Raw genomic sequence first — 13,443 nt, forward strand, 5'->3', positions numbered from 1 at the left:
CTTTTGTTCATCTTCCACATCATCAGCGTTCTAAGTTAGATGCCCGGGCAGTTAAATGTGTTTTTGTTGGGTACGGCAGCCATCAGAAAGGGTACCGGTGCTACCATCCCCCTACTCGGAAGTACTATGTCACTATGGATGTTACCTTTTTTGAGGATATGAGTTATTTTTCCTCTTCTGATACTGCTCTTCAGGGGGAGAATTCCTATTTTGAAGAGCTGTATCATAGAGAGGGGGAGACAAGTGAGCCAGTCGATATGGTAACAAGATCTGTTGAGATTACTAAAGTTCAACCACACAGGCACCACCGGAGGTCGTCACTCAAGAGATTCAGGCACCGGAAGCTGACAACACAACTGCCCCTCATGTATCTCGTACTACTTATACCCCTGATCAATGCTCTCCTGGTGCAGAAGATCACTCATCTGAGGTTAGTCATTCTATTCAGGCTAATAGTAGACAATATGTTTTGCCAAATAGGTCTACTCGAGGTCAACCAACAAAAAAATATGAACCTACCATTCAGACTAAAGTCAAGTATTCGGTGGCCAATTTTATATCTACTAAAAGATTATCTAAGTCATATGAGTCATTTGTGAATCAAATATCTACTGTATCAGTACCTAACAAAGTGCAGGATGCATTGGGCGATCCAAAATGGAGGAAAACAATGGAGGAATAGATGGAAGCATTACAAAAGAACAATACTTGGGAGCTTGTACCTCCACCATATGGCAAGAAGACTGTAGGATGTCGATGGGTGTTTACAGTGAAGCATAATCCAGATGGGTCAGTAAGCCGGTATAAAGCACGCCTAGTAGCAAAGGGGTTCACCCAGACATATGGCATAGACTATGATGAGACATTTGCACCTGTTGCAAAGATAAACATTATCCGGGTATTGCTCTCTATCGCTGCTAACTTGAACTGGCCACTTAGGCAGTTTGATGTTAAGAATGCATTCCTTCATGGAGAACTAACAGAGGAAGTATACATGGATCTTCCGCCTGGATATGTGGCCACTTCTCCAAGTAACTCCGTATGCAGATTGAGAAAGTCTTTGTATGGTCTTAAACAGTCACCTCGTGCTTGGTTTGGAAGATTCTCACAATTCATGAGGAAAATTGGATACGTGCAGAGTAATTCAGACCACACATTATTTCTCAAACACCAACAAGGGAAGGTAACAGCCATAATCATATATGTTGACGATATGGTAGTTACTAGTAATGATACTATTGAGGTGGACAGATTACAAAAGCAGCTAGCCACAGAGTTTGAGATGAAGGACCTAGGTACACTCAAGTACTTCTTGGGTATTGAGGTAGCCCGGGGAAGTGATGGTATCTATCTGTGTCAGAGGAAGTACATCCTTGATCTACTAACGGAGACATGGATGTTAGATTGCACTCCAATTGATACTCCTATTGAGCAGAACCATCGGTTAACAGAGTATCCAGATCAAGTTCCCACTGACAAAGCTCGATATCAGAGGCTAGTTGGACGCCTGATTTATTTGTCACATACCAGGCCAGATGTTGCATATGCAGTAAGTGTAGTGAGTCAGTTCATGCATAATCCAAGTGTGGATCATATGGATGCTGTTGTAAGGATTTTGAGATACTTGAAGTCAGCTCCAGGGAGAGGAGTAATGTTTTCTAATCACAACAATATCTTTGAGATTTGTGGCTTCACAGATGCAGACTGGGCTGGAAATGTTACCGATCGGAGGTCTACATCAGGGTACTATACCTTTGTTGGAGGCAATCTTGTTACGTGGAGGAGTAAGAAACAAAATGTGGTAGCTCGATCTAGTGCTGAATCAGAATACAGAGGTATGGCTCAGGGAGTGTGCGAATTATTATGGCTTAGAAATATACTAGAAGACTTGGGTATTAAGCCTAAATGTGCTATGCAGCTGTACTGTGACAACAAGGCAGCTATTGATATTTCGTATAACCCTGTGCAACATGATCGTACAAAACATGTGGAGGTTGATCGTCATTTTATAAAGGAAAAGCTAGACGTAAAGATCATTAGTTTTCCTTTTGTTTCCACAGAAGAGCAACTTGCCGATATGCTCACAAAAGGAGTGTCAAAAAGAGTTTTTTATGATTCACTTAGCAAGTTGGGCATGGTCGATATGTATGCACCAACTTGAGGGGGAGTGTTGGCATGTATAGTGGCGGGAAACATGGTCCGTGTTTCACGGAGTGAATCCCGGACAATCAATTCGTAGATTAGTATATATAGGTTGATATGTGTATGAAGAAATCATCAAGTTATATATCCAATTAATTCCAGTCTGCTGGCACAAACAAACGTGCATAGAGTTCTTAACTGTATGGATGGCCATCATTAATATAGCTCAGAATTGTAAGGAGTGGGTTTCCTTGATCTCCGGGAAACGGATCGGACAGCTACCTCATCAAGTTATCAACTTATAAAGTGGTGAATGGAGATTGTAGACATATCAGAGTTGTTGCACATCTCCATCAAAAATGAGTGTACATGAACATTGAAACCACAAGATGGCAGATGCATTATATCGATCATCTGCGCCTCGATGATATCCATACCCTTAGAAAGCAGCAGCAGCATTAAGAAGGTCGATAGGGTTAATCTGCGCTGCCCGCGTGTACATATCCATGTAGTGTCACTTTCAACCAATGCTGTTATGGACTTATGGCCAAGCTTTGATCGGGATATCGATACTCAGCTCCATCTTAATTTTGGTTTTGGTTTCTCCAACCTGGCCTCTGTGATCCAATTCAAGGCTCAATCTCATTGAGATATTAACTGACATCATCATGATCGTTCCTACAAAATTATCAAGCTATATATATATATATATATATATATATATATATATATATATATATATATATATATATATAGTGAAGCTTCATTCTGAAATTACAAAGTGAAGTTCCAATTTTTGCACACTTTTCGGTCAAATTTTTTCACCATAAGCGATTCAATATTTAGGTATGCTATTCAAGATCATCTCTATAAAATTTCATCTAATTCGGACATCGTTAAGGTATTGAAATTAGATTAAATCCATGAATGAATTAAAACTGTTCAACGTAAACCGTTCGTGTAAATCTCAATTTTGAAAGCTCAAATCATTGTCAAATTGGATGAAACTTTGTAGAGATGATCTTGAATAACATACCTAAATATTGAATCGTTTATGGTGAAAACATTTAACCGAAAAGTGTGCCAAAATTGGAACTTCACTCGGTAATTACATAGTGAAGCTTCACTCTAGATAGAGACTGTATATATATATATATATATATATATATATATATATAGGTCGGTTATATAAAGGATGTCCACACAACGCTAGAAGTGCGGACATCAGCGATTCTGGCGCCTAGTGACGTGCAACAACGACACGGATGGTGCCGGCCATGCTCCCCTCCCGGCGCTCTTGTATGTGTTGGTCGGAGCTCTGGTCGCCGGAACATCTGATGTCATTCAATTTGACAATGGTTTGAGCTTTCAAAATTGAGATTTACATGAACGGTTCACGTTGAACAGTTTTAATTCATTTCATTGATTTAAACTAATTTCAATACCTTAACGATGTCTGAATTAGATGAAATTTTGTAGAGATGATCTTGAATACCATACCTAAATATTGAATCACTTATGGTGAAAAAATTTGACTGAAAAATGTGCCAAAATTGGAACTTCACTATGTAATTTCAGAGTAAAGCTTCACTCTGGATAGGTAATGTATATATATATATATATATATATATATATATATTAGGGTAACATATATATTACTGATATAGTGATATTAGGTGTCTTCACCTTTCCGTCGATCATAAGTTGTCAGGTATGAATGGATCAATTACAGAGTCAAGGACAGAACATGGCAAGCCATGGACTACATATATATGGACCTACAGCAATGTAAACACAGTTTGGCTTTGCTTATTCTTTCTCTCAGTGAGCGTATGATTTTGGTGGATACATAATTTATTTTGTTTCTAGGAGGATGCAATAGTTGGTCCCAAGGATGGGAATTAATTGGAGAGGGAGATAAGGTGAGGGACTTAAATTCTTCCACTGAATCATGTCTCCTCCTAGCAGCACCTTCAACTTATGATCATGATCATCTTCCTTTCTTTTGACACCTTATTTAGTATATCAAATAATAAATTGAAAACTTCCAAGGCTGTGAGATAGAAAAATGTAGAGAATCAGAGGTGAGCTAGGTATTCTTGATCTAAGTTTCTACAGAAAGCCTAGCCTCTGTCTTTCACCAATTGGCTGGCAGTAAAAGGGGTTAATTGTATTGCATTAAGAAAAAAAAAACAAAGAAAGAAGGCTTTAGATTGTGACTTGTGAGCCTCTGTGGCGCTCTGTCTATATATAAAGCAGTTAGTGGAAGTGAATGGTGGCACTGAAGGTAGGTGAGAGTGATCGAGATGAATTGATGATGATACTCTAAGTGCATATTGTTGGTTGGGTTTGATTCTGGTCCTCTTCTCTATTCTCTTCAGTACTTTGAGCTAGCTAATACTGCCCTATTCTTAATTCTGGGGCGAAGGAAAGCAAGAGAAAATTAACAATGAGCTACTTGGGTGTGGGTGTTAGTCCTGGGAATGTCCCTGTGTCTCACAGCAGCTGCACCCCAAATCCTAAAGTGATCGATCGGAGAGTGAGAATGGCAGAGTTAGTCTTGAGGTTTCTCATCTGTGGTCTCGGACTCGCTGCTGCGCTTCTTGTGGCCACTGACACTCAAGTCAAAGAGATCTTCATGATCAAGAAGAAGGCCAAGTTCACAGACATGAAGGCTCTTGTGTAAATCCTCAACTATTCAATATCCCCTTTTAATTCTCTCGGAATCCTGAATTTCAGTTCTTGACTATATACTTTGCTTTTCTAGGTTCTTGGTGATAGTCAATGGAATAGCCGCTGCCTACTCTTTGCTGCAAGCACTGCGCTGTGTTATAAGCATGGTTAGAGGAAATGTCCTTTTCAGCAAGCCCTTAGCTTGGATGATTTTCTCAGCTGATCAGGTATGATCTATAAATTTACACATGCATCTTGTTAGACATCAATTCTAGCTCTATTTACTGATGGCTATGTAATTAGATTTGCTAGCTGGTCTGTGATTTTGCTTGTATAACCTCTGCAATTGAAGGAGCTCACAACCCGATTCCTTATCCAAAACATGTAGCTGGTCTTGATTGTATGATGAAATAAATTAACTTGGTGTGTTTTGTGAATTAAGGTGATGGCGTATGTGGCTGTGGCTGCAGTAGGAGCTGCGGCACAGTCTGCGGCGTTGGCCAAGTTGGGGCAGTCGGAGCTGCAATGGATGAAGATCTGTAACATGTATGAGAAGTTCTGCAACCAAGTTGGGGAGGGAATAGCGAGCTCGGTGTTGGTTGGTCTCAGTGCAATCCTCATCGCTTGCATTTCTGCTTTCAATCTCTTCCGATTGTACGGTGGCAACAAGAACAAGAGCAGCTCCAGGTGGTAGTAGTAGGTCGATAAGAGACATCATGGCATAAATCTGTTATACATGGAACCACCAACCACCAGTGTAACTAAAAACTTTACTACTCTACCTACCCTTGGTCGCCCTTCAAATCCATCCCTATGTCGATCTTATATGTGTGTGATGAGCTGATACTGATGAATGATGGTCATGTAAGTTTAGGCTTTTAGCTACCTTTCACTTCCATAATAAAAGTGAGTTCAAGTTTCTGTAGAGTGAATTTGTTCTGTATTTGCTTTTCTGGTTAATAATTCTATGCAATTGATCGAACCCACAAGAGGGATATGAGTCTGGGGGACCATGCATAAGAGCTCATGAGCTGAGCACTTGAGCGCATCCATGCTACTAGCCAATCTCACTAACTCGATCAGTCAAACAATGACTAGCTATATACATGGATAAGCATGAGTTTATTTTGGAACTCTCTGTACTCTCAGATTAGTGAATTGAATGGATTAAGCTGTATAGTTTCACACAAGCCATCCTTACCAAATCCCAACTCCGTCTTAACACGAGGTCTATATTCTCTGATCATGAAAGTAAAATTTAAACAAGCATTACATGGAATAATGACCTATCATCACAATTGTTACAATGTACAAAAGAGAGATGATGGTGCTGCATCCTCTTCTATTAACTTGCTAGTGATTTTCATTCTTATCAACAATCTCTATAAAAGTATAAACTGTCTGTATTCTATTCATAGAAATATATATATATATCAGTCCCTATTCAGAATAAAACTTCACTCTGAAATTATAGAGTGAAGTTCTAATTTTGGCACTTTTCAGTCAAAATTTACGTATGGTATTCAAGATCATCTCTACAAAGTTTCATCCAATTTGACAATGGTTTGAGCTTTCAAAATTGAGATTTACACGAACGGTTCACGTTGAACAGTTTTAATTCATTCATTGATTTAATCTAATTTCAATACATTAACGATGTCCTAGTTAGATGAAATTTTTTTGAGATGATCTTGAATTACATGCCTAAATATTGAATCGTTTATGGTGAAAACATTTGACCTGTCAAAATTGGAACTTCACTATATATATATATATATATATAGTCCCTATCCAGAGTGAAGGTTCACTCTGAAATTTCAGAGCGAAGTTCTAATTTTTGCACACTTTTCGGTCAAATGTTTTCAACATAAGTGATTCAATATTTAAATATGCTATTCAAGATCATCTCTATAAAGTTTCATCTAATTTAACAATGATTTGAGCTTTCAAAATTGAGATTTACACGAACGGTTTACGTTGAACAGTTTTAATTCATTCATTGATTTAATCTAATTTTAATACCTTAACGATGTCCGAATTAGATGAAATTTTGTAGAGATGATCTTGAATAACATACCTAAATATTGAATCGCTTATATTGAAAAAATTTGACCGAAAAGTGTGTTAAAATTAGAACTTCACTTTGAAACTTCTGAATAAATCTTCTCTGGATATGGACTATATATATATCTATATATATATATATATATATATATATATATATATATATATATATATAGTGCTGGGTGCTCGTGGTAGCCACAACAGCTTTCCTCCAGAAAAATCCCCCGCGTCTCTCCCCCGCCGACCTCCTTATAATTCTCCGTTGATATCTCAGACACGATTGGGTGATGTCAGACAAGTTCTCCGCCACGCTTCGGATTGGAGACCTCAACGACTACATAGCTCCGTCTCAGGCTTGCATAGTCTCCCTCAAATCCACCTCCACAAAACCCTCCGATCAATCCCAGGTCACTTTCAGCTCACCATGTATATCAATTTACACTAACTCTATTGGTTTAATCATATAAGCTTAATTTTTTAATTAATTTGTCAAGGTTTCAACTCCCAGCAAGCAATTGAATACCGAACCCGTCAAAATTTCACTCAAAGATTGCTTAGCATGCAGGTAATGAGATGCTTTGTAGTCAAAAACTTTACTTTTCTCTGATGATCGAGTTCAAATTTCGCATTTTCATGTATAAAGATTGAACCTTTAGAATTCATTTAGTTGAGGAACTATTGCACCGTGATTAGGACTATCTCAGCTAAGCTGTTAGTCTCTGTCATGGAGATAATATAGTTCACTTGTTCGAATTTCGCGATTTCCATGTATAAAAAATGAGCATTTAGAACTCATGTAGTTGAGGACTGTCTCAGCCGAGCTATAAAATTTAGTCTTAGAGATGATATATCTGTGATTTGGTGTGACTGTGCAGCGGGTGCATAACATCTGCGGAGACAATTATGCTGGAGAAGCAAAGTTTGGATGAGTTTCTTTTGAATATTGATAAAGGAAAAGCTGTCATTGTCTCCCTATCTCCCCAATCAAGAGCGTCGCTTGCGGTTCATTTTGGGATTTCACAACTTCAGGTAATATAGCAACTTCTAAGTACCTAACTTGAATATTGAGTTTAAACTCAAATTGAGGAAAAGCCTAATCATATAATGTTTATATCATGATCGATGTCTTCAGTGCATATTTCTTAGTACTTAAAAGGTTTCTTTTTTAATACCTATTCAGATTGACTTTCCGATATAGGTGGCAACTTATTTGACACCCCAGTGCACTTTGAAATTTTAATATCACAGTTTGCTCCCATTTTCAGGTTTTTAGGAAATTGACAACTCTTTTCAAGTCCTTGGGCGTAAAGGCTATATTTGACACAAGTTGCAGTAGAGATTTAACTCTTGTTGAATCTTGTAAAGAATTCATCACAAGGTACAACAAAGCAACTGATGATGAAAGCCGCAAATCTTTTTTGCCCATGATTTCATCAGCATGTCCAGGTATATCAACATATCCACAGTTTGATAATTGCTTCGCATCCTTATTTCATTCCCCCTCCTCAGCATAGACTGAAGAGGGACAGAGGCATAAGAGGAAAATATAATTTCATTTTTATCAGAGAGTAGTTCAACTCTTATTAAAATCTCATTTTGTAGTGAAGGAAATTGATGAAGCTACATATGATTGCAGGTTGGGTATGCTATGCTGAAAAAACTCTTGGATCCTATGTACTGCCTTATATTTCTTCAGTGAAAAGTCCCCAGCAAACAATGGGAGTTATTGTTAAAAAGCATATCTGCCAAGAAATGGGTCTTAGGTAGCTTTTATCTGGCTAATATCCTACTCTGCTCACTTTTTTTTTTCTGAAATTGTGATTGAAAATAATGATGTGAATCATTTCTGTGAAAGATGGGATTTTAAGAACTAAAATATTATATGTTGATAAACTTCTCATTTAGTCAAATTATTGTTGTTGCCACAGTCTGCGTTGTTGGCGTTTTATGTATAGATGATGAAATAATTTACCTGTAGTTAGGTGATATTCACCAGATTATCTTTGTGCTCCTCCTCATTCCTTTTCTTGATTCATTTTGTATCATTAATCTGAAGTGTGGAAAGTGATCATTTATGTAATGGTATAGTGTACTAGCATCATTATCTTTCCTTTTTCCTATAAATTTCATGAAATTTTTGATGTTCTTGGATTCATAGACATGCTATAAACAGCGTCTTCCAGATCCAACAGGAGCTAATTGGGCATTAGTGTATGAATTTTGATGTATTTAGTGTTCTCAGGGTGCAACAGGAAGTATATAACTGAAATATGTTATATTTTCTTTGTATATGCCTGATCAACCAGCATGTATTTGACAGGCCAGATGATGTTTACCATGTAACAGTGATGCCTTGTTATGATAAGAAACTTGAGGCGTCACGCGATGACTTTGTATTTAAAGTTGATCAAGCCAATAGTAATGAAAATGGAAGTGTTAGCGTTAGCGTTTCAGAGGTAGATTCAGTGTTGACAACTGGAGAAGTTTTAGATCTGATTCAGGTGAGTCCAGAACTTGACATGTTTGTCCCATATCTACTTTTTTGTCTCTGAATGATCCTGACATCTAACATCTTAATTGCTGTGGGGTGCTTGCAGTTAAAAGGTGTTGATTTTGAGGGCTTAGAAGAGTCTCCTCTTGATAGCATGTAAGACCTGCAAATGTTTCAATAAGTTTTCCTTCATGTGCTGCGCAATATTAACACATGTTTTTCTGCCAGGTTGACAAATTTTAGAGATGGACACCTTCACGGAGTCCGTGGAGGCTCAGGGGGTTATGCAGAAACAGTTTTCCGATATGCTGCTAAAGTCATCTTTGGAAGAGAAATTGAAGGCCCTGTGGACTTCAGAATTATTAAAAATTCGGACTTCCAGGAAGTGACTTTAGAGGTATGAAAATGTTGTAAGGATTCACATATTTGCTTGGCTTAGGATGTAGTCCTTGCAACTTGAGCTATGTTGATCTTTGGCCCATCTCTGCATGATAAACGAGTGAAGAACACCAGATTTTTTGCCACTGGTTCTCTTGTCTGTATCATAGCCTTTGAATGAGCCAATTATGAATTCTGTTTGTTGATCTGTACGGCGTTCTGGCTTTTATGCATCCGGAACTTGTTTTAGGTAATGGTATCAGAAACACTAAAGTTGTACTATTCTAATCCCTAGAACTTGTATCCAGAATTTTTTTGTCATTACTCCAAGTGTAATACCCAAGTGTTGAAATGCATGTTTGAAGTGTTTTAGTGTGTGCATCTCTGAAGGTTAAAGTTGCTTTACTGTGTAGATTTAAAAACTTTTTTTTTACTTCCTTGTGTAAGCATTCACTGCTCATTTTTGTGTAAGTTATTGATGTGTGCTTCCATTTAGGTGGAAGGGAGGACTGTATTGAAGTTTGCACTATGTTATGGTTTTCGAAACCTGCAAAATGTTGTCAGGAAAATCAAGACTGGGAAATGTGATTATCACTTTCTAGAGATCATGGCATGCCCTTCAGGTATGCTTCTTTTAAATTCTTAAATTCACTTATTATTTCTGTTAAACTAGATTTTTTTTTTACTTTATACTAATATGATATTTGCACAGGTTGCTTAAATGGTGGAGGACAGATTAAGCCGAAACCTGGGCAATCTGCAAAGCAGTTGATTCCGTTATTACAAGCAGCTTATGCAGACAATGTGAGCATCTTTTTACTTTTACAAGTTTTGCCATTTTAAGTGATAGATGTTTAATATTTCTCTAGTCCTTGCACATAAGTTGGACTATTAGAGCAATAGACCTGACAGCATGTCATACAATTGTTTTTCAAGTCAACCACGTTCACCCTTGGGCTCTGAACTTCAAAAGTTGCTTACCAAGGCAGATATTGGTTTAGAGCTGATAATCCTTAACCTCATATTGTCTTCACCTCCATCATTTGTTAATTAATATTATTTGGAGAGAGTTCAAACTTAGGACATCATCCAATATTGTTGATGTAAATACCCACTATTTTATATTTCAAAAAATAAATTGAAAGGAAGACCCTATGGGTTCACCATATGATAGGATCATAATACTTGCATAGTTCCACTCTTGTTCTGTCTTAAGAGAGGCAACCTCTTTGATAAAGATAAGATGTCCATTGAACCCAAGAAAGAGTTTCTGCTAGACCCAGGTTTTCCACGCAGGATCCACTGTACTGTAAATATTCGCATAACTTTATTAGCCGTCTCTGGTGGCATTGAAACCTTTTTTTGGCCTTTGGAAAGTTATGCCTTTAGACTTATATTGACAATCTCTGAAAAATTCACAGGTTTTGGTATCTGATCCTTTTGGAAATCCAATGGTGCAAAGCTTATACAACGAGTGGCTTGAGAAACCTGGTTCAGAGAAGGCCAAGCAACTCATGCACACAGAGTACCACCCTATAGAGAAAAGCATAACTTCTCAGTTGCACAATTGGTGATGAATATCCCTGCTTGGACATCCAGTTTTCTCAACAAGAAGCGAACATGCCTAGGCAATCGGGGTTGTGTAAGAAGGCTCATGACTGGGATGCGTCAAATTTTGATATAGGGAACCGATAATTTTTTTTGACAATTTTTTTTGCCAACTAATGTCATGTACAGTATATAGAGAACTTAGTGAATAGAAGAAAAGAATCAATTGCATTATTTACAATTATCATATTTCTGTCAGTCTGTCCAATACGAAAAATCAATCTGGAGTATCATATGGCCCGTCTTATAATGCAAAGCCGCTTCTACTCTTAAAGGCAAATTATGTTGGTTAGTGGTTGTCTTGTGCCGACGGAAATGGCATATCCATCAAACTTTGTTTGAGGTAGCAACGAAGATAAGTTAGCCTATCAATAAAAATTTAAGACATACTTCGACTAACCCTTTCCTTGAACAATCAGTTCATCAAGATGTTTAACAATATATATGTGGTGGCACTTGAGACAATTTAATTAAGTGCTTAAAAAAGCCATAACTTAATTGGACCTGTACCCTTTAACCCATATATTTCCAAACGCACTTGGTGTCGAGGCTATTGTCTGTAAAGTTGTCCATAAAGAAAGAGCTAGAAAGAGAGACTTGGGGCAACGGTGACCTGAAACCATGGACAGGGACAAGCTCAGGATGAGCTAGGGTGGAAGAACATGCTTCAGTTGCTTGCCCCTCGTGAGGCGTGTTGGATTCATGCTCTCATCGTGGTGAAGTAATTTCTCAGTACCTCTCTCTCTCTCTCTCTCTCTCTCTCTCTCTCTCTCTCTCTCATCGCCTTCACTGTCTTCAGCTCTTGTTAACCTTTCTTGTAATAGAGCAATGGAGGAATCTTGATACCAGTGACATAGTGGCTTTCCCTGTCCATTTATTTGATCAGCAACTAGTTGAACTGTTGAAGTTTCTTTGGCTTTTAAAGTTGAGGTATGGTGAGTACAGAGTACCTATCGAGTACCGCTAGCTATAGTCTTAAGTAGCTATAATTTCATGCATATACATGCATGGTAGATAGAGTGAGATGCATGAATATAACTACAGTATGGGGTTGTTCATCTGCTTCGATTAGTTTACTGAGTAGGTTTAGTCCTTCGATTCGATATAATTCAAAGTGGTTAAGAAAAAAAAGGCTCGGGAATCAGCTGAGAATTTGCAAGGTACAAAGGGAAAAGGGTCGTGTGGCCATATCTTAGGGCTGTACTTTATTTGTTTGTTTGATGTATGCAGGGAAGAGAGGTTAAAGTGCTAAACAGCCAAAGGCATTACTGTTATAGAAGAAAATGGTTTTGAGAAGAGTCCAAAGAGAAAGAGAATGTTAGAAGTTGGAACAAGCACTTGCATGGAAGGAAGTGTTTGTTGGAATAATTGGTTGGATGCATGATACTCTGTCAATTAACAAGCTGCTGTTACTCCCAAAAAGCCCTAGCTTTTGAAGATGAGAGAGCTAACTAGCTTTTCTTCTTCCTAGTGGAGCGTTGTATTTGAAGCGCCCTTTTCTTCCTCTAGTTTTTCGCTCAAGTAACAACGAAGTGGGGCGGCACGAACAATAATGTGTGACAAAGACAAAAATACCAACATTCTTTCTCAATAGATGTGTGTGTTTTTGTCTTCGAGTCTTTGGAATAGAATGGCATGCAGAAAAGAAGCTGCGCATACTAGACGAGCTGGATCGGATGCTTCTTTTATGGAGCATGAAATTAAAAGAGCCCGATCTTTTCAAACAGATAAGTTTCTTCATACTCCGAAGCTCGAAATATTGATAATATAGAAAAACTTTTATCTAGACAAAGCGTGCAATTAAAGGTCCTACTATAGTTATCCATTGGCATCGTGTTTGGGTAAATGCACCATATGCACAAGTACAACTGTACATGTGAAATCTAGCCATGTTCATGTATATACAGTAATTTTCTAAATTAGAATAATATTATGCCTAGTTCAAAACCACTTAAAAAAAACAGCTTCTATGTAAAGTTGTAAACAGCTTCGTTGGAGAATTATTACAAAAGAGTGTTGTATGGTTTGAACAAGATTTGAGCGGTTTCGCAAGCCACGTATATTTTCTTTTGAAACGAACAAGCCAC

At 37.8% G+C, this 13,443-nt stretch overlaps 2 protein-coding genes across 3 annotated transcripts; both read left to right on the top strand.

Moving 5' to 3' along the window:
• Positions 1–4,444: 4,444 nt before the first annotated feature.
• Positions 4,445–5,740, top strand: LOC126788222 (CASP-like protein 2B1). The gene is made up of 3 exons (XM_050514194.1): positions 4,445–4,824; positions 4,910–5,042; positions 5,258–5,740. Exons 1-3 carry the CDS (start codon positions 4,592–4,594, stop codon positions 5,507–5,509), a joined length of 618 nt encoding a protein of 205 aa, XP_050370151.1. The 5' UTR covers positions 4,445–4,591; the 3' UTR covers positions 5,510–5,740.
• Positions 5,741–7,099: 1,359 nt separating this feature from the next.
• LOC126786551 (protein NAR1) lies at positions 7,100–11,554 on the top strand. 2 transcript variants are annotated; one of them, XM_050512398.1, is made up of 11 exons: positions 7,100–7,286; positions 7,374–7,444; positions 7,755–7,908; positions 8,145–8,325; positions 8,516–8,642; positions 9,200–9,380; positions 9,477–9,526; positions 9,599–9,767; positions 10,245–10,371; positions 10,461–10,552; positions 11,170–11,554. In XM_050512398.1, the coding sequence occupies exons 1-11, from the start codon at positions 7,167–7,169 to the stop codon at positions 11,320–11,322; spliced, it is 1,425 nt and encodes a 474-aa protein (XP_050368355.1). In that variant the 5' UTR covers positions 7,100–7,166; the 3' UTR covers positions 11,323–11,554. The 2 variants fall into 2 exon arrangements, with proteins under 2 accessions (XP_050368355.1, XP_050368356.1); XM_050512399.1 differs by having other exon boundaries at positions 7,149–7,286; positions 7,388–7,444.
• Positions 11,555–13,443: the final 1,889 nt, after the last annotated feature.

This window comes from Argentina anserina, chromosome 3, assembly GCF_933775445.1.
Source record: "Argentina anserina chromosome 3, drPotAnse1.1, whole genome shotgun sequence".
NCBI lineage: Eukaryota > Viridiplantae > Streptophyta > Magnoliopsida > Rosales > Rosaceae > Argentina > Argentina anserina.

Bases quoted from the DNA above. Each gene is read 5' to 3' on its own strand.
- LOC126788222 (XM_050514194.1), top strand. From the start codon at position 4,592: ATGAGCTACTTGGGTGTGGGTGTTAGTCCTGGGAATGTCCCTGTGTCT. The intron at 4,825-4,909 runs GTAAATCCTCAA...TTGCTTTTCTAG, and splicing joins ACAGACATGAAGGCTCTTGT to GTTCTTGGTGATAGTCAATG. The intron at 5,043-5,257 runs GTATGATCTATA...TTGTGAATTAAG, and splicing joins TGATTTTCTCAGCTGATCAG to GTGATGGCGTATGTGGCTGT.
- LOC126786551 (XM_050512398.1), top strand. From the start codon at position 7,167: ATGTCAGACAAGTTCTCCGCCACGCTTCGGATTGGAGACCTCAACGAC. The intron at 7,445-7,754 runs GTAATGAGATGC...GTGACTGTGCAG, and splicing joins AAAGATTGCTTAGCATGCAG to CGGGTGCATAACATCTGCGG. The intron at 9,527-9,598 runs GTAAGACCTGCA...TTTTTCTGCCAG, and splicing joins GAGTCTCCTCTTGATAGCAT to GTTGACAAATTTTAGAGATG.